Source organism: Bacillus rossius, chromosome 12, assembly GCF_032445375.1.
Source record: "Bacillus rossius redtenbacheri isolate Brsri chromosome 12, Brsri_v3, whole genome shotgun sequence".
NCBI classification, from domain to species: Eukaryota; Metazoa; Arthropoda; class Insecta; order Phasmatodea; family Bacillidae; genus Bacillus; species Bacillus rossius.
The window spans coordinates 5,872,959-5,890,977 of record NC_086339.1 but is presented as its reverse complement, the minus strand read 5'-3'; the positions used below and the strand labels follow the sequence as shown (position 1 = coordinate 5,890,977).

Genomic DNA, 18,019 nt, shown 5'->3' with positions numbered 1-18,019 from the left:
TCTGCATTTTTTCCTTTTGGTTCGAAGAAGTCAATGAAATATTCTACCACTGCGACTTTTTCTCCTTCGATATGTACGTATCGCAGAACTTGGCTCATTTGGTCATTGTGGGAGATGTCTGGTGTACTGTCGAAGATTACGCAATAATATTTAGCTTCTTGAATACGACGGATGATGGTGGATCGAACTTGCTGTCCCAGTAAGTTTATAAATTCATTCTGGGTTTCTGGAGATAGATACGAAACTGAGACTCTTGCTCCCAGCTTTATCTTTGTCAGGTGTTCCATTAGAAGAGGGTCGTATTTAGCTAGGAGGTGCACTAACTCCAGAAAGTTCCCGCGATTGCCACTATCATCTCCTCGAATGTCTTCTCGATGTCCTCTGAAGGCCAGATTCTGTTTGGCTAAGAACTGGATAATATTCAGCAACCTGTACAGTACATCCCTCCACTTCTTCTCCTCACTTTCGAAAACTTCTTGTTGTTTCTGATCGATGGTTGCTTTACAGTTCAGGTGAACTTCCAACTCCTTCCATTTCAAGAAGCTCTGTTCATGGCCCAGGCTATTTTCATGGTCTCCTATTCTTGGATTTAGCTTCCACTATTTGTTGAATCCTTCTTCAGATGCGAAGTTAGAGCCGGAATTGCCAAACAGCTTGCAAGAAAAACAATACAAGGATTGCTTCAAAGGCGAGTACACCATCCATGTTCGGAGAACCTTTTCGCCGTTAGATAATGGTTTGTAGAACCACTCTTTGGTTAGTTTTCGGGTACCGCCTTTCGTTGAAGTCCCTGAGCGAACAACATCGGCAAATTTGGAATCGATGTGCTGTACTGAGTCAGATCCGCGACGTACTAGAAGCGTTCTTACTTCGTCGGTCATAGGAGAAGGCCAGCAACCTACATCGTCGAGATTCACATCTTTGATTTCGGCAGGAGCAGAAGGCACGATTTCAATTATGTCTTCTTTGGCAACATTCACTTTTTCTGCAGGCTTATGACTAGATGCTTGAGGTACTTTTGATGAGTCGACTTCGTCTTGACCCTGCTCTGTGGTGGGACCAGAACTACTTCCAACTGCGACGGCAGGTATGTCTTCTTCTTGTACCTGTAAAATAAGTTATGTATTCCCATGAATATTGGCCGGAGGACACGTTCGAATTTCAAATAAGTATTTTATCTATCACAAAACAAAAGTGGTTTTGGTGACGGCGCGGTTTGCCGGGCTTATAGGAAAATTTACAAACAAAATTGATTTTGTATGGCAGCTACCTTTTTTAGAGTTTCCCGGTAAAAACTGACTGAGTAAGCCATGTTATAGATGTTATTAAAAGATAAAATGACGAGAAATTTGAGAAAAATCGTTGGCGCCATTTTTGAGCTAAATGAAAAAATATGTTTTCTTTGTATGACAGGTACCATAAATAATCAAGTTATCCAAAAACAAAACAAAAATATTCCTAGACTACTACTAGATTTACAAAACATCCCCTATTGAAGTTTTAAATTAAAGTAGCAGGACAAAATCCAGTCGTAAACTTAAAAAGATGTACCTTAACTCAATGTAATTTATGTTAATATACTCCATACTTTTTAAACAATAATCAATGTTCAAACAGCTATTAGAGCAATTTTAAGTGTATTATAAAATAAGATTTAATGAACGAGTGTGACTCCGTACTCGCAGACAAACCTAGGTGAATAGGTTTTGCGAGACTAATGTAAGAAATAATGTAACTTGTAAACAATGAATAATTAATAATAATAATAAATAACTCGAGTAATTCTAGGCCATGCATGATTCTAGATGGAGGAATACTATACCTACTTACACTGGAATCACTTCCGCTGCTGCAGGATGCCACCGAAGACGTTAACGTGGCTTTCGAACCAGAACTGGAACTAAAATATTTCAGTAATGCACCTTGAGACTTCTTCGCATCTGCTTCTTTCTTAGCCTTTTTTTTTTTGCGGAATTCCGCACCGCTTTCTGTAACTCTTTTCATTTTCAAAAACTAGTTCAAAGATTGGGTAAAGAAGTCATCCGGTAGTCCGCGGACCCGACAGCCACACAAAACAAACTCCCCTAGCAAGTTATCGGTTAACCAACTGAGAAGTGAAGCCGCCGGTAATGAAGCTATTCAATCCTCATTAGAACACATACCATATAATACAGAGCAAGGAGATTTATCACGTTATGTCTATATTTTATTATTTACATCTTTAAAAAACAGAAGCGAACACGCAAACATGTATATATATATATATATATATATATATATATATATATATATATATATATATATATATATATATATACACACACACACACACATACTGCCGTCACCCGACCTCTGTGAAAAGTCCGGGGGGTACCTGACGGGCGCTACGGGCGTCGCGATGCTCTTGTTGTCCGGAGGGGCGCCAGGCTAGCGGGCTGCTAGGCCGTTGATATTGGGTCGTGGGTACTCTGCCCCCGCGTGCCCCGCCAGGTACACGGCTTGAATCTAACCTGAATGGTTCTCCCTTGGTTGTGAAGGCCGCTCGGCCGTGTGGAGGATGGGAGATTACGGAAAATGATTGTATACGAGTTGGTGAGAATACATTTAATTTGGGAGTTTCACCGGGGGTCCATATGGGTACACGGTACGCTGTACAAGTCCGCAACGCGGTTCAGTCCCGCTACAAAAATTCTCACCAACACTTGGCGACGTCTAGCGGTTACACTATTAACAAGAAAAAAACACATCACTACGTGACACTGACTGAAATGGTTACCGCGGTAGTCTCTCGGGATGTGGGTCGATGCTCGCTGGAGACGGCCAACGCCGAAAGTTAACCCTGGGGGGGGGGGGGGGGGGGGGCCTCTATGAGCGGGCTTCTAAGTTCGGCGAAACACGTGATTGATACGATACGCAGCGCGGTATCACGATGAAGACGGTCGGGATAGGCCCGGTTCCGCAAAATACGTGCCGAGTCGACATGGGCAGCGATGAATTAATAAAATGATTAAAATTTGAAGGTGTGGTGCAGAATAAAAATAATCAATGAAAGAAACTTGAATGCTGCCCACGGACACACGTCTGTTCCCGGCGCGGAGTGGTTGGAGACTGCCGAACATGGCCACCTCGCAAGGAAGAGAAATTTTCTCTTCTTTGTGAGTCGGCACCAAAAACTTATAATGATTTAATTGGTTACATGATGAGTAAAAAACATGCTCCAGGTGCTTGATTAAAATGTAGCACCTGGTAATTGGTGCTTAAGGCTTAACAATGGTTTTAATGTATTTAATTATTCAAATTGTGACATCAAGTTGGCGACTGTAAATTTACTAACATATTGTCCCACTGCGAATTGTTTTAGAGGGATTTCTCCTAGTCTGACTTGATCATAGTCACGGGCATTTTAATTAAGGCCAGTGGCCGCAGTGACTGTTAATGAGATTTGTTGTCTGCTCCGTGCGTGGTGTACTCGCCCGGAGTGGCTACGACGCACTTATTACATGTCGGGTAATTAGTAATTTCGTACTAATGGCTTTTCCCTTAATTGAATTATGGTTTCGAGCCTCCGGGGTTCCGTACCTTTAAATTTCATTACGTCTATTGGGGTCACGTCTGAGGCACTCGCCTGACTCATTCCGGCTGGGCAAAGGGGCGCGCTCCGAAAACGGGATACGGTACTGGCGGTGTGGAGCACGGGCTTAACGGCCATAGTCGGTACGACGTCAAAACATATACAATACACGTATCTATAATTGTATTCACTATTATACCTGTCGCAGGTGTGACTTAGGTATATAAAAACACGAGTGTATTCTAATGCAATGTTTTGTGAAAATTTCAAAGTAGTCGGTGAAGAACTTTCCGAGATTTAAGATTTTGAACGAACGAACATTTACATTTGTTTTATATAGATTACCAACATTTTGTGTTCTTCCTGATAAAGTTTTAATGAGATTTCACTGCAGCAGTGCACGGCGGCGAGTGAAGAAGCGTTAAAGTTTGTTAAAAATTTCGAAACATTTTATAGAGATTTTAAAAAAAAATTGGTAACTTCAATTTGGGCACATTCAAAATGGCACTTTTTTTTTTAAACTTTTTTTAAACTTTTTTACCCAGTACCATTGTGAGTGTTAAGGGCAAACTTCAAATCCAGATCGTCCACTCCAGACCATCACGTCCTGTTCAGTTCAGTCGAGTTGAGTGTTACGTTATATCTACCATTTAATCCGAGTTCAGCCCTACTGAAATGTTAACATAAAAGCAGTAATATTCAACACAGGGTAAGGTTGTTGAACGTCGGGACCGAAAGTGTAATGATAATTTCAATCATAGAACAACACATTTCCAAGCAAAATAATTTATTTATAAGTTTAACTTACATAGAGAATAAAAAAAAGAGAATACATATATGACTTGAGGCAGAATATACCACAGCATAACATACCTGCATTTGTAGGTACATATTATTTTGTACAAGCCATGGCATTTTCTATACAGAGTGAATTCTACAAAAAAATTATAGAAATTTTTTATCACAGATGATTAAGGGATTATAACTGTTTATATTATCAAACATAACAAAATTATAAATTTTTGTACAACTGAATGATTGATGGATACATACAATCCTCGATTTCCCTAGTAAACATTTTTTAAAGCCACAGGTAATGCATACATTCTCTGTAATATAAAATATAAAACAACAGTGAACAGAAATAAATTCCTATTTAAATTCTACACTATCTTAACTTTTTATAAATAATTAATTGATAGGCACAGAATAGTAATATGCATAATAGTTTTGTACTGTTAACACAAAAGGTTGTTTGACTTAATTAAAGAAGCAATCGAACCAATACAATTTGTATTATCAATACTAGGAAATAACAAAACACAAGCTATAACGAATAGGAACAACACTTTTAAAATAAATATTTATAATATCACATTTATAATTGTGTACAAATTATCAACAATCACAACAATCTTGACTATTTACATAAAATGTGTGTGAACACAACCTAATTAAGAACTAAAATTATTAGCAAAACTAAAATAAGGGTTATAAAAACCAGTATAGTGCCAATGCCAGGTAAATATTTCTCCACAAAAGTCTTATCCACTGGTCTGAACAGATTCTTCTCATACACTTCGCTCGTTTTGATGAGGCCACACGTTGAAAGCACCTGTTTCGTAAAGAAAAATGCATTAGTGACAATAATACCACATCAGCTCACATGGACTCTGGTAAGTGTATACTAGGAATTTTTATGTATTCTGTATCTACTTCATATACAGTGGCGTCTCGTCAGGGCAAGCAAGGCAAGCAGTGCTTGCCCAGGCAGTTTCCAGACATTGTATTTTTTAAATAAATATTTTATTCAGAATAGTATTTTACTTTGGCTCGTGCAGTTAGGTGTATGTATTTTTTACACTATCTTCTTGGGACCCAATACTGTGCACTGTGCGCTGTGCGCTATAAAAAAAGAACTCGTTGACACAAAAACATGCTGTTTTAGAAGCGTTGCTAGGTTTAGAAGCGCTGGTAGGATCGCTTTCAGCTGGAAGGCTGCCGCAGTAGTTTCCTTTCGGAAGGGGGGTGGCATGGTACAAAGGTTCAGGGAGGGGATTGGCTGGAAAAATACGTGGTAGAAGCTACGAAGGTAACGCTTTCTTGCCGAATTGGAGCGAACATGACCGAAGCAGACGGTGGAATTCTTCCGCCGACTGCTTCGGCTATGTCCGGTACAGTTCGGCACGGCAGGTGGCGATGTCGCGTTTCAGTCGGCGGTCGTCTCTCGGGGCGCGCGCATCTCTCCCGCGGGCTGTTGGCTGGCAGTGCGTGGGGGATTTGTGGGTGTACGATGATACTACACTTCCACTTAGTATATAAGTAATGTAGAGTAGGTATTTTACTATCAGAATAATGTAAGTCAATCATTATTTTTCAAAAATAATGTATTTAAAAAAAATGTCAATTTTTCTACCTGTGGAATAGTCAATTTTCAGTTAAGAAAAATACTTAAATAGCACCATTTTGTACCTTGAAATCCATATTTTCCCGGCGGAGGGCCCCCAGACCCCCCCCCCCCAACCTCATCATGTTTTGGTGTGAACGGAGTTATTGCTTCCCCTCATGTAAACCTCACGCCTCGCCACTGTTCATATAAATTAACTTAAAGTAATTAAGAGTTACTGGGGCAAGTGCGAGAGAACAATCCAGGACAAGCTCACCTCGCGCGCCGCTCGCTCGCCTGCCTCAACAGCTCCGCTCATGTAGCCTGTCCACTGAGTGGCAGTCTCCGTGCCCGCCTGGAACACCCGCCCCGCGACTGGCTCGCGGATCGCGCGGCCGAACCGCGTCAGCACGCCTGGCGGGTAGTAGCAGGTGTAGCCGCCGCCGATGTAGGGCGCCGCCGACCAGTACTTGTCCATGAAGTGCACAGGCTGCAGCAGTTGGAAACACACGTGCTCTGCCCCAACCAGCATACTTGCAATTGCAAACAAATTATAATGTTTATTAGCCATAACGAATGTATTTTAATTAAATTATTTATTTAAATTAAAGACATTTAAATGCGGTCATAACAAAAATATTACATTATGCAAAACCTGAAAGTTAAATAATATCCCTATACGTACTTGCATTTCAAGTGTGAGCACTTATTTACAACAAACTGGATAACGCGAAATATAATTAGTAATTTGTAATACGTCCAAACATTTGTGTGCAGAGGCTTAAGAAAAGTTAATTACTATAATCGGTTTGTTATAAATAATGGAATGCTGGCCAAGTTGCCCTTGGGATCTCCTTGCTATCTCTCCAAGCGTACAGACTCGCCTGAGGTTCATCAGTTCATTTCTTTAGGTTACTCACCTCCCACAGGAGTTCCAGGGGGCTCAAACACGTCGGTTGGGAAACTGGGAACTCACATTGAGAACGGCATCAGACATGTAGAAGCGGGTGAGGCTGCCTCTCCTCCAGTGTCATGTTATTCATACTGCTGAACTTGTCGCCGTACACGAATACTATCAGATCCACGCCTCGTGAAACGAAATGTTGGTGTTGGATGTACGGACTAACCTTGAGAGCGGCGTCAGACTTGTAGAAGCGGGCGAGGCAGCTGCAGACAGTGCGCTGTCTCTCCTCCAGTGTCATGTTGTTCATGCTGCTGGCCTTGTCGCCGTAAACGAAGCAGATCATGCCCACCAGCTGCACGTCAGGCTTCACGTCGCCGCCCACGAAGCCTATCACCTCCACGCCATCGTTGCAAGTCGCTATGCCGTTGTAACCTGCGGACGCCGCACGATGGGAAATCTTTTGTTGCCAAGATAATGCCAAACATATTTGTGATTGTGCATGATTTTAGGTTGTAAAACTTCACAATGCTTTTTATTTTGTAGGTCTCAGTTTGATAAATATATCTATGTCGTGATCTCTGTGGATGCTGGCACAAACATAATAATAGTAGATAATTGTAAATCAATTGTTTTTCACTATTTAATAGTGTTTTTTTAACAATGTGATAATTTGTTTATTAAGTATGGTTTGTGGCTTAATTTATAGCAAATACATTAGAAATATGCACTGTGCCAAATTACAAATTAGTATAAAATAATTGAAAAACTCGTGTATTTTCCGAAGTAGCTACTGTGTCTAAATAAAAGCATAATTATTATATTAGAATATAACAGTTCTGTACGCAAATTGTAAGACCTAAGTGTATTGTAAGAGAAGAGCTGTAGAGAGAGAGCCAGTCGAGCCGATCTCCAGTGGGGACAGTAAATAGTGGATTTATGAAAGTGTGGCTAATTTGAGGATAAGCATTTAAATTTTTGTACAATAATTAGTAGTGTAATTATTATCTAATATATAAAACTGCAATCAATTAATTGGGCTATCCTTTACAGACCTGTATTTCCCACACTAGTAACTACCGACGTCATACCTCCTATGATAGTAAGGCACGATCTCCACCCTGCCAGTAAGGGTCCTCACTGGCGGAATGTACCCTTGCATCACGTCCGCATGAGTCAAGTTAGTAATTGTGTGCGCAACGAAGTGTTCTGTGCCGTGTTTTAGGCACCTGTATGAATACCAGTGTATTTAATACCCTTAAGAATGTAAATTCATAATATTGACAAAAGAAAGTGCATCCTTAATTATGCTTGTGACCCCTTGAGAGTACCTGGTTTGACAAACACCTTAATATCTTTTGCGGCCCCAGGCCAGATTTAATACGTAGTGCTCACTGAGTGTATTTGATAATATATAAATAGTCTGACTCGAGATAACGGAGTAGCCCACAAGCGACGAACAGTCTCTGGTTTGACTGGTATTTTTCAAGTAAAATATTAACATAGGTATAGATAATACGCACATACTTAGACTTTCTGTCAGTCGTTTCCCACATGGGGAATTTAATTGATAATGTTTTCCTTCAAAAACTACAACTTCACTGTAAACATTTTCTACAGATCTAAAATGTCCTCTAACTTGATACCTACCTTTCGCTAGCCAGAATGGATGATCGTAGAATACCAGACACTTGCGCACAGAACCCATTGGACACCTCTGGATAAGACTTGCTCTGTCAGCGGGGAGAGGTGGATCAAAATGTATTTTACCCTGAAATAAGAACGGAATAATTGTATCCTGCACATGGTGTGAAGCTGCAAGCTTTAATGTCATCCCAGCATGCAGTTATCTGATAAGCTATAAATGGTGATCTAGTTTCTAAATACCAAGTATAATATTGATTTGTATCAGAATTTCTCTGATTGTTTTTTTAATGTCCGAAAAATGATTTACTTGCAACAATCTTGGCTAATTTTTAACATAGTTATTTCCTCACAAAGTTATGTGTGCGAGTTGAGAATTTGGTTGGTGTTGGCTTTGACCCACACGTGTGCATTGTAAATTAGACCTGTGGTTTCCAGTGCCCTTCTAGAGCTGTGATCTAGAAGCATAAAAATCATTTGAGTGGACATTATTTAGTGGTTCAGATCTTATTCGCAGCATAATGCAAGTGAACACCAAATAAACGATAGTGGTTCGGTGCCCACAATAATCTTGGAAATCTTTGATGATAATTATGCGATGTAGTTCTGTAACTATGACCTGGCTCCATGGAAAATAAACAAGTTTACTTTGAGTGAGAATGGAGCAGAAGGAGATTAATGCAGAGAAAAACTCCATGCAGAACAAACACACTACATCACTACAACCGTCAGTCTTATTCCGCTCGAGTGCCAACACATAGGCTGGCACTACTTTAATTGGCTCATATTTTCTTTTGCTTAACTTCTCTGTGAAATATGCTCAATAAATAGTATATAACTCTTAGTACGATTATATAGTTACAACACTTTCTAAATTCTTGTATTCTCCCTTTAATTATCTTTAAGAAGCACTACCGTCTGAGCTACTGCCTTCATACATGGTTGCGCGCCAGACAAAACGACAACAAATAGCATTGACTTCCATTCGCCCAGCTGTGGCTCTGATTCTCACCTGCATGGCTGGTGGCATCGCGAGAATGACGTGGGAGCCCTTGAACTGCGCACCGTTGAGTGTCTGGACCGTGACGCCCTCGCCGGAGTAGTTGACGCTTGTCACCGGGTGGCTCAGGTACACACGGTCTGAAATTAAAAATAAAATAAAAAACTTCAATAGAACATGCGGTGCAGACTTTTATTAAAAACTTTGCTTCCAGTTTTTGAGAAGTGTAAACGCTAATAAAATGTTATGGAGAGTGTAGTATATGTCCTTATTTATCATACCACCATTTGATATTATATAATTCATTATGAAAATCTCCATAGTGCAACTGGCTGAAGCGTCCCTTCGGTAGAAAGGATTTTGGGTTGAAATCCAAGCAATGATTTATTGATTGTATGCGAAACTAATGTGAGCGTCGAACAGTGGCGTAGCCAGGATTTGTGTAAGGGGGGTGTTAAGAAGCATGGCCCCCCCCCCCCGTATTAAAGCGGGGGGTCCGGGGGTCCTCCCCCGGGAAAATTTGGATTTTAAGGTGTAAAATAGTGCTATTTTAGCAGTTTTCGGTACTTAAATTTAAATATTGTAATGATAAAAATTTAATTAATTTTAATATGAAATTTGTTTGAGCGATGAATAAGAAATTAATTAAAGATTTGTGCTAAGGGGGGGGTTTGAACCCCTAAAACCCCCCCCCCTGGCTACGCCCCTGGCGTCGAATCATGTTCTGTAATGGAGGGGCTCAAGCTGACCTTTCAGGTCATTATGGCACTGTATTGGTTTGACATGAAACTAACCAGAATGTGGAATGTTGTTTGGAAAATGAGGAGCACACACTGACCCCCAAGGTGCTCGGCCATGGTGACGCTGAGCTGCTGTGTGCCGCCCACTATCTTGCTCTCCTCGGCACCGCCCTCGATCTGCCACTGGATGTCCAGACCATTGCACTGCCGCATGTACCACAGGAAGAACAGCAGTGACATCTCGTGTGCCTCCGCCGTGTTGGTCACGCAGCAGATTGACATCAGGAACTCCAAGCAGTCCCTGTCGATACATCAGTCAACAGACATGAGCAGAGAGAGGGTGCTATAACAATTCTGAGTCACATTTACGATGTAGCAGGAACCACTCTTCAGTACCAGCAAAACAGTACAACTGTCATCCATACACAGAACCTCCAATCCAGCTTATTACTGGACCTAAAAAAACGGCCTGGAAAGTTTGTGACTGCAGGATTTTGATTTATTAAACCATAATTTTTATTTGTGAATAACTGTTAACATTTCGTCGGCACTGAGGTCCTTAGTGACGAATGAGAGAAGGTATGTTATGTAGCAATGGCCACTAATGTTATAAATTGGTGGACTGAAGGGAGTACCTCGATGCACTCATCGGCTTCCAGGAAAGTACATTACATATTCCACTTGCAAAAAATCCATAATAATTCCTCATAAAATCGACCCCAGATCCAAACGAGAGCAGGTACAAAGTATCATCAATGTAAGCGAGGAAATTTGCATTTTCTTTTACATGCAAATAATTGCAAATTTAGCATGACCAGGACTTCAGCCTTTGTAACGTTTCAAAGTAGAAGATACTTCTTTATGTGTGGGTGAATACATGGAATTGGTCGCGGCCTTTGAGTTTTGTGTGTGACTCCAGCTCAATTGTGTCTAGTAAAATATTATAAACTGAAGTGTTACTCCATAACATTGATTCGAGTTTCGCCAAGCTAACAAACTGAACCTTTTTTTTTTCTCCCCTGTTTAGCCTAAGGTGTGAAGTCCAAGGACTGGCTAGCCTGTCAGTCTTCGTACATTTGACAAAGCTTTTAAGATCAAGAGCAATTTTACATGTCTTAAAAGACCTAAAGCCTACTTTGCATTTATGACAGTTTAACACTGTCTTTTAATCGATGCGTGCAAACAAGTCACTGGTCCCACTTCTATGTTGAATCTGCCATCTGGCAAGGGGATACTGAAATGAATTTGAAACATGGCCTCCAAGAAAGTTCATTGAACGTAACACGATCATAAGAATGCAGTGAAGAGCGAGACGGACTCACTTAGTCCAACAGTGCTTCTTGAAGAAGTCCTTGGCAGTGATGGAGTCCCACTCGCGCGCGCGCGGTGCCTCCCAGGGCTTGTCCGGCGGCACCTCCCAGCACATGGCGTCAAGTCGCTGGGTCACATGGATCACCTCCAGCCAGGCCAGGGGGTTACTCCACCAGAATGTAGGCCACGACGAGAAGTAGTAGTTGTGTCGGCCCTGCAACCACGCAGCACACCTTGGCATCGTCATACTGATGAGACACTAGCCAATCCTCCAAGCTGGGCAGTGAAGAACTGTGGCCCGAACTGTGAACATGTTGTTGGCCAATGGGCCCGTCAGAAACTTGGATCATGGCAGTTTGCGGCAGATTATTTGTTGAGATTATAAAATATAATAGACAACTTATTATGTAGTAGTGTCAATGCAGCGAGTGTTCGCTGACGATTACCTGTAATGACACAAACACTGAAAGAAGGAGTTGGCACGGCTGTCAGTTGGCAGCATGGTTTCAAGGAACCACAGGTACCTGAAATCAGAATGCCTGGACCAAGAATAGATTCGGGTCAGTAAGAATAATGTTTGACATTCGTCTTGGAAATCGGCCCGCATAAGGATTTAACATTTCATTTACATAAAACACAAATATGTGAAAGGGGAGAATACCGAGTAAATACAGTGGCTCATGGTTGTATTCACATTGTTCCCCACTTGCGAAAAAAAAATCCTAATTTTGACCTCACTGGGAATCGAACATGAGAGGCATTTCTGAAATGTTAGTGATCTGATACTTGTGAGGTAAAATTTGAGAGCATGAAAATTAATGAATTACATTTATCATTCATTTTTAATGATATTTTTCCACGCTTACGCACACACAATCCTTAGTGTTCAGTTATAACTGTGTATGACTATCAGGAAGTTGTCAGCCCTCTGCATGGCTGCTGTAAGTATTTATACAGTGTGACTTTTTACAAGGCACACCACGTTATCTGGTGTTTCCCATCATGCTACACTCGTACACATACACTAACACATAGCATTACATCGCTCACCCCCTTGAGGTCAAACAATATTGCGTAATCTTCCCACATAATCTAGTAAACATAATTTTTCCAGCCTCTAAGTAGTGCCAAGTTAAGCGGTGATGACGCAGTGGTACTGACCTTGAACTGCGAGACAAACTTGGTAAGATAAAATGTATCATTAGTGAATGACTTTGCTCATATAACATATTTTTTTTCTTAAGTTGAAGTAAATATTTAAATTGTTTCGTAAAAAAAGGCGAGATGAACGATGGAACCTCCCAGTTTATAATAGGTTCCAAACTACCAGTTGCTTATCATAAATAGGGAGTCCTGCCAGAGGTAAGAGTGACATGTTACAGCTTCCTCGCCTCATGGGCGTGGTGCTTTAGCAGGACCAACAAGAGTCTTAATTTAGGTCCTGTGGTTTGAAAGTCCATAAACATAAACCTATACAGCAAGCTTCGAGTAAGAAAGTTTAAAAATCCAAAATGGTGTAATTTTACTCCCCTAAATATATGCCAAAAGCTACGGTCGTTGTGGTCTTATCTCTTGCCTTCCTCCAAGGCCAACCAAGCTCGATTCCAGCCTGAATGAAGACTAATTATTCCTATGGAAGAATGTAGCAAACTTTTCCGTGAACATGTGTTTTTACCTCGCATTATTTCTGCTTCCCCTACCCAAGCAGCCTTCGCTGTTTCTTGGGGGTTTTGTAGGGAATTCCTTTTACTACCGGAGATGACCACTTGCAAGTAATGTGGTGTATGGTAAGAATTTATTCGAAGCCCATCAATGAGGCCAAAACTGGCTGTGATCACTAACATGTCAGGCTTGTGATTCGAGGGTTGTGGGCTCAATCGCAATACACCTGCATATCTCAAATTTATGAGCACACAAGTAGTTAGCAGTCCTACACTATATGCTTGGAGATCCAACACCATAATCATCTGTGTATAACCTTGCGATGTATAACCCCATAAACAATCACACTGTGATCTCTTAAGGCATTCCAACTGAACATTAATGAAATTGTAAAAAGTTTGTGCATTGAATTTGCTTCACTCTTTCCCTCTTTCCAATCATACATTCATGGGGTCACCACTCTAAGACTCACAGGTGCACACAGAATGGTGAAAAGACTGCACACCTGTTTATTGCCTCGTGGGTAGGTGACTTGGGCACTTGGTGAGCGTATCAGTGTCACCCTTTTAAGCTGTGTTTATGTAGAAGATTTTAGCCAGTGCAATTCGAACGCCATGATACAACCCGGCACCACTGAGCCTTGGCACTTTCCTGCACCTGTCTAAACAACAACAACAGCAACAATACTACAGCAGGCTGGACAGCACTCACCTTGCTGTAGAGGATATAGGCCTGCTTGCTGTATGTAGGGTACGTGGTGCAGCCCAGCTCCTTAGCCAGTCGCAGGATGTGAGTCTGGGTAGTGCCCACGTACGAGGCGCCCAGGTCGGCCCAGCCATACTTGGGGTCTGTGTCTGAGGGGTAGATAGTGAGCGTACGGCCGCCCGGGTAGTCGTTAGCCTCCAGCACCACCACATCAACGCCATAACGTGCGAGTAGCCGCGCCGCACACAGGCCTGCCAAACACCACCACAGTCGCTCTCAGTGGCGAGGCGTGAGGTTTACATGAGGGGAAGCAATAACTCCGTTCACACCAAAACATGATGAATTTGGGGGGGGGGGGGGGGTCTGGGGGCCCTCCGCCGGGAAAATATGGATTTCAAGGTACAAAATGGTGCTATTTAAGTATTTTTCTTAACTGAAAATTGACTATTCCACAGGTAGAAAAATTGACATTTTTTTTAAATACATTATTTTTGAAAAATAATGATTGACTTACATTATTCTGATAGTAAAATACCTACTCTACATTACTTATATACTAAGTGGAAGTGTAGTATCATCGTACACCCACAAATCCCCCACGCACTGCCAGCCAACAGCCCGCGGGAGAGATGCGCGCGCCCCGAGAGACGACCGCCGACTGAAACGCGACATCGCCACCTGCCGTGCCGAACTGTACCGGACATAGCCGAAGCAGTCGGCGGAAGAATTCCACCGTCTGCTTCGGTCATGTTCGCTCCAATTCGGCAAGAAAGCGTTACCTTCGTAGCTTCTACCACGTATTTTTCCAGCCAATCCCCTCCCTGAACCTTTGTACCATGCCACCCCCCTTCCGAAAGGAAACTACTGCGGCAGCCTTCCAGCTGAAAGCGATCCTACCAGCGCTTCTAAACCTAGCAACGCTTCTAAAACAGCATGTTTTTGTGTCAACGAGTTCTTTTTTTATAGCGCACAGCGCACAGTGCACAGTATTGGGTCCCAAGAAGATAGTGTAAAAAATACATACACCTAACTGCACGAGCCAAAGTAAAATACTATTCTGAATAAAATATTTATTTAAAAAATACAATGTCTGGAAACTGCCTGGGCAAGCACTGCTTGCCTTGCTTGCCCTGACGAGACGCCACTGGTCGCTCTCACCACTGCATGCTGTGTGCCTGCCAACTGCTATCACCAGTGGATACTAATATAATTGTGCCATTACCCGGCCTCTGTAGAAGGCCCGGGTAGTACCTGATGGGCACTACTGGCGTCGCGGTGCTGCTGTTGCCCGAGGGGGGGGGGGGGGGGGGGCAGGCTGACATTCCCTCTGGGCTAAGGGTGCGCTCCGAAAACGGGATCTGGTACTTGCGGTGCGGAGCATGGGCTTAGAGGCCATGGTCGGGACGACGTCAAATGTAAATAGTGAATACAGAATATACTTATTTGCAAATTAGTAGCAATTATTTTAGGAGAAAAATGGCCATGTTGTAAATGCCTTGGTATTTGCCCATAATGAATACACTTTCATTAAACGCTAACAACAGTGAATTGGCTATAAATTCCATAGATTGACTAGCAGACTCGCTCTTCCAAATTTACACTTTTTAAATGCTTTATTTATTTTACATATATATTTTTGCTTAACGTTATAAACCATAACACTGCTAAAAGTTATTGACAGATATATTTAAATACTAGTTGTGTTTTAAAATAAAGTACTGGGGCCTACAATAAACAAGGTTAACCCTTCAGGTTGACTTAAACATCGGAACTTTGCCTATCTCGGGTGCATTGTGTTCAGTTTAGAATGACAAACAATTACGGAGCCGAGTAAGTGGTACTTTGGATTGTGACAATGCAATATATCACTATATCAATCAGCTGCACTCAGTCTCAGCTAACATCACACAAACTCTTAGTTTTATAACACGAAAATGCAATGTTATAGGCCTAGTTATAGTACTGTTACAACTCCTCTTCTCCTGTGTTAGAAGTTGAGACGATCGCCAATTTAGGAAAGAAGGTCGTTATCCACACTCTACAATTTCTTTCTTGCTATATCGTCATTAGGCAGTACCATAGCGACTACCGACCTGATCACACCCTCGTAATGCGTCGTTTTGTCGAAAAATCGAATATATTGGGGCTACTGTTGCATCATTATTGTTCATTCGAAAGCCCCTACCAAAAAGGAAATTGTGGGCAAAAAAGGAGCTGAAGGATAGGTAGAAATTTACTCATTCGATATTGCTGAAGCTGTCTTCTTTTCTTTAGAACTTGCTAAATTAGAAAATAATTTTTTTTTGTTACAGAATACCCAGTAAAATTATCCTATTAAAATTGTTTGCCGTATAAGTCTTTCAAATCATTATCCCTCCACCACCATCCCAAAAAAAGTAGACGATGTTTTATTTTATAATGTTATGAAGAGGAAGGTAATTTATTACAGTAAAAAAAAAATTTAGTCACAGTATCTAATAAATGGAGAAGGTTGGGGATTTTAAAACTTTTGAAATATGCTGATAACTAGAAAACTGCAAAACTTTTTGAATTTTAGTGTTTTTGATTCAGAACCGTGATTTACTGACCTATAAACTTTTTTACCTTAACTTTGAATTATGGGACATTCTATATATGTATTTAAGACGACATGGTCAGTTTCAAACCAATGGAGCTTACAACTGCACAGTTTCCTACCATGCATTCGCAAGTGGTGGCAACACCACCACGCTGGGTTTCCCCTCAAAAATACACGCATTGACGAGTATTATATTTAAAGTATTTGATGTAGGTTTAACGGATTATGGTAATAATGAACAATAAATGATCGGTTGTATACCAGACGTAGACTACAAATAAGGTAGACTGATGTTCGCCTTTTACTCATGTTTTAAACTTGGTCCGTGTGTAGCTATAGAAATTACGCAATGTCAACTGTTATCTACAAGGTGTGAATTTCAGAAGATCCGAGTTTCTGTAAGAGTCATTTGGGTCTGCACAGAAGCCAGGGCTTTTCCAAATCGCTCCGAGCCACTATGGAGCTGTTAATGATGAAAATATGCATTATTTTACTGTTGTAAATAAAGTAACAAAAATATTAAAACTTTTATTTATCTTCCCTAAGGGGGCATGAAAGGTTGCAGTTACATGGTCTACATATATATGACATACAATGTAATACTGAGCAAGGATTTAAGTATCAATAACCAATACTTACTAACCAAAGAAGTTAACAATTAATTATTGAATGTGACCGGCACATTGGACACAGCTGACTGAACTCGGGGCAGTGTGGCTTAAATGATGCGACGTGAATTGTGTGCAGGCGGCATTGGCTTTACAAGAATACACATACCGCTAAGACCGGCTCCAACCACTATCACCCTTCCTGGCTTCATTCTAGCGTCCATCCTGGGTTCCATCGAGCGTGGATCTTGGCGGGAAGCCGCTTGGAGCCGCTGTGCTCATCCACTCTCTCGGCGCGACACTGTGGGCCATCAGGAACAACCCTCGTCGCCGCACCAACATCCACGCGCCATGTCAGGCAGGTGCATTTCCATGTCATTACAACAATCTTTAACACAACTTTCATTGTTTTTTACTGTCACAATGTCACATGACTTAGTTCATGCATATCAATATGTAATAATGTTTTATGTGTAACGTCTTAGCTCTCGGTATACGGCATTTGGTGAGAGTAATTTCGTGAATGCGACGGAACACGGTGCTGCTATCTGTGGCGGAATGAGCGAACTAAATTTTTTCAAATACAAATTGAAACATTGTAGTATTAACTGTTTAGTGAATTTTACCAACATGGGGAGGATTTTAATAAAATTCTTGTCGAAAATCAGGCCCAAAGCTGGGATTTAGTAATTTTTCAAGTCTTTTTCGCTTTTATGTTTAGCCGTTTCATTATTTAGTTTAAAATTTTGCTCTGCAAATCGAATGGTTCTATAATTGAAGTAGCTGCTCCGGCAGCGAATCCTAGTGGTGGGTGTGGAAACTATGTGTGATTCGCGTCCAGAAATGTAGTTGAAAACACAATTTGCGTGTATTTATAACGCTTGGCATTATTTAAAATAATTCTACGTTAAAT

At 41.3% G+C, this 18,019-nt stretch overlaps 1 protein-coding gene across 1 annotated transcript in view; it reads right to left on the bottom strand.

Annotated features, from left to right (window-relative positions):
* Positions 1 to 4,341: 4,341 nt before the first annotated feature.
* Positions 4,342 to 18,019, bottom strand: part of LOC134537441 (amine oxidase [flavin-containing] A-like) — a 20,040-nt gene continuing 6,362 nt past the window's right edge. The window contains exons 2-10 of the mRNA XM_063377879.1: positions 17,276 to 17,407; positions 13,927 to 14,171; positions 11,565 to 11,767; positions 10,341 to 10,543; positions 9,515 to 9,642; positions 8,509 to 8,629; positions 7,085 to 7,293; positions 6,235 to 6,447; positions 4,342 to 5,186 (exon numbers count right to left, since the gene is read on the bottom strand). Coding sequence (XP_063233949.1) covers positions 5,022 to 5,186; positions 6,235 to 6,447; positions 7,085 to 7,293; positions 8,509 to 8,629; positions 9,515 to 9,642; positions 10,341 to 10,543; positions 11,565 to 11,767; positions 13,927 to 14,171; positions 17,276 to 17,342 — 1,554 coding nt within the window. The 5' untranslated portion in view covers positions 17,343 to 17,407 and the 3' untranslated portion in view covers positions 4,342 to 5,021. The remainder of the gene's footprint in view (positions 5,187 to 6,234; positions 6,448 to 7,084; positions 7,294 to 8,508; positions 8,630 to 9,514; positions 9,643 to 10,340; positions 10,544 to 11,564; positions 11,768 to 13,926; positions 14,172 to 17,275; positions 17,408 to 18,019) is intronic.